At 36.8% G+C, this 2520-nt stretch overlaps 1 protein-coding gene across 1 annotated transcript; it reads left to right on the forward strand.

Annotated features, from left to right (window-relative positions):
- Positions 1 to 303: 303 nt before the first annotated feature.
- On the forward strand, positions 304 to 1933 carry LOC133795871 (uncharacterized). The gene is made up of 3 exons (XM_062233329.1): positions 304 to 510; positions 1094 to 1137; positions 1297 to 1933. The coding sequence occupies exons 1-3, from the start codon at positions 304 to 306 to the stop codon at positions 1931 to 1933; spliced, it is 888 nt and encodes a 295-aa protein (XP_062089313.1).
- The last annotated feature ends 587 nt before the right edge of the window (positions 1934 to 2520 follow it).

The following is a 2520-nucleotide window of genomic DNA, read 5'->3' on the forward strand; positions in this document are numbered from 1 at the left end:
GAACACCTCCTTCGAATTGGGTGTTGAAGAACTAATATGAACTGAAATGGGTCACATTTAGAGTTTCACAAAGGCGATCTGGATGTCGCGCATTTTGAACTAAGTTATTGGTGCAAAAGGCGATATGGAGACTATCTGGTCGTCGTAAGTTATCAAGTTTGACTCCAGTTGCTCACTCCAAAGTTAACAAGATGCTATATCTATACGCTTTCTTTAAACACTTGTCTGCCAGATGTACCGCATGCTGACTAATTCAGCTCGTATTTTTGGGGTACAACACTCTTCACTCATAAGGAATTAAATATGAGGCAGCATCGATGGTTGGAATTATGTAATGATTATGACTGCGACATCCTATACCACCCGGGAAAAGCAAAAAATGTGGCAGATGCTCTGATTCAACAGTCAATGCTTAAGTTTTTTTCAAAACGAGAAGTACCACGAGAGCTAAAGTCTAAAATCTCTACTTTAGAATTAGAGATAATGGTTGGTCTATTAGCAACCCTCTCGGTATAACCAACGATTATGGAGGCTTTTCGAAGAGGACAACTTGTTAAACCGTGGCTACAAAGATAAATTCACGAGGTGAATAAGGATATGGGGTCCAAATTCCATATCTCGCAAGATCTAGTGCTGGAATTTAAGGGCAGAATTTGCGTTCTTGATGATGAATGAATCAAGAAGCAGATTTTCTACGAGGCTCATAATGCTCTTATGAAAAGCACCCAAGTACCACCAAAATGTACCAGGATTTAAAGAAGTACTTCTGGTGGTCAGGAATGTAGAAGGAAGTGGTGGAGTACGTGGCTCATTGCTTAACTTGCAACAAACAAAGGCAGAACATCAACGACCGGCTAAGTTATTACAACCGTAAATGGAAGTGGGATAAGATTACCATAGACTTTGTTTCAGGTCTACCAACTACTCCTAGGGGAGAGGATGCCATATGGGTTATTGTAGACAAATTAACTAAGTCCGCTCATTTTATGCCTACCAAGATAACTTATGAAGCACATAAGTTCGTGGATATTTACATAGCAAAAGTGGTAAAACTCCATGGAGTAACAATTTTTATTGTATCCGATTGTTACAGGCGTTTGATTTCATCATTCTAGGAGAGGATTCAAACCAGACATGGTACTACACTGAAGTATAGCACCACCTTCCATCCCAAATTGATGGCCAGAGTGAACGAACCATCTGCACACTAGAGGATATGTTAAGAGCTTGTGTGCTCAATTTCCAAGGACCGTGGAATGAAAAGTTGTCATTAATATAGTTTGCTTACAATAACAGCTATCATGATTCCATCAAGATTTCTCCATATGAAGCTCAATATGGGAGGAAATGTTGTTCACCAATTCATTGGCATAAGGATGGTGAAAGAAAGCTCATTGGGTTAAACGAGGTCAATCAAGCTACTAAGAATATTCAGAGAATTCGTCAACAATTGCAAACCTCAGTAGATCGACAACGTAAATATGTTGATCGACGAAGGAGACCCCTGGTGTTCGAGATTGGCGACATGGTGCTATTAAATATAGCTCCACTGAAAAGAGTTATGCGCTTTGGAAAGAAGGGAAAGCTGAGTTCGAGGTTTATAGGATCGTTCGAGATCCTGGAAAGAATTGGGGATGTGGCTTATAGGTTAGCCTTTCGACCTGAATTGTCCCAGGTTCATGATGTATTTCAAGTATCTATGCTGAGAAAATACATGAATGACCCTACGCATGTGCTCAGTTATGAACATATATGCGTTGACCATCAATTGCACTATGAAGAGAAGCTAGTGGTAGTTCTCGACCATAAAGACAAAGTGTTGAGGAACAAATCAGTGTTGTTAGTTAAGGCTCAGTGGTGTAACCACGACATTGAAGATGCCACGTGGGAGAAAGAGGCCAAAATTAAAGAATTGTATCCCTATTTGTATTAAGTTTTTGGACGAAATTTTTATAAATTGTAGGTATTGTAACGTCCCACATTTCGTGCACCTACTAGTATCTAACAATGGTGTAGTGAGTATGTGTGAATATTATTTTGAATAATAATATATGGTTGAAAAAGAATTCACGTTGCTAATGTTAGCCAAAGTGTGAAATCTGCAGTTTGGTGACAAACCGAGCATTTCAGTCCCAGACCGAAATGGAAACTCTAATCGGTTCAATTCTAAGATAAATTATTATTCGAGTGGCATAATTATGGAAAAAAGTGTTATTGGGCATTAAATTATTTGATTGATTTATATTAAGGTCAAAAATGTTGATTTTTGTGTGAAAAAACTCTAAAAATGCAATTAAGAAAAATGCACATTTAGCCAAAAATGATATTTTGGCTAATTAAATTATATGAGTTATAAATATAGGAGTGTGATATTTTATATTATTAAATATTATTATAATAATGATAGTTTACAATATTTGAATTTATATTAATACAATTATTAAATATTTATTTTAGGGTTTATATCTTTTTGGACCCTGTGTTTTGTAAAATGGTTCAAATAGAACCATAAACTCGATT

This window comes from Humulus lupulus, chromosome 8 (genome assembly GCF_963169125.1).
Source record: "Humulus lupulus chromosome 8, drHumLupu1.1, whole genome shotgun sequence".
NCBI classification, from domain to species: domain Eukaryota; kingdom Viridiplantae; phylum Streptophyta; class Magnoliopsida; order Rosales; family Cannabaceae; genus Humulus; species Humulus lupulus.

Coding starts and splice junctions, on each gene's coding strand:
- LOC133795871 (XM_062233329.1), top strand. CDS start 304: ATGAGGCAGCATCGATGGTTGGAATTATGTAATGATTATGACTGCGAC. Junction 511..1,093: donor GTCTATTAGCAACCCTCTCG/GTATAACCAACG, acceptor CGATTGTTACAG/GCGTTTGATTTCATCATTCT. Junction 1,138..1,296: donor GAGGATTCAAACCAGACATG/GTACTACACTGA, acceptor TTACAATAACAG/CTATCATGATTCCATCAAGA.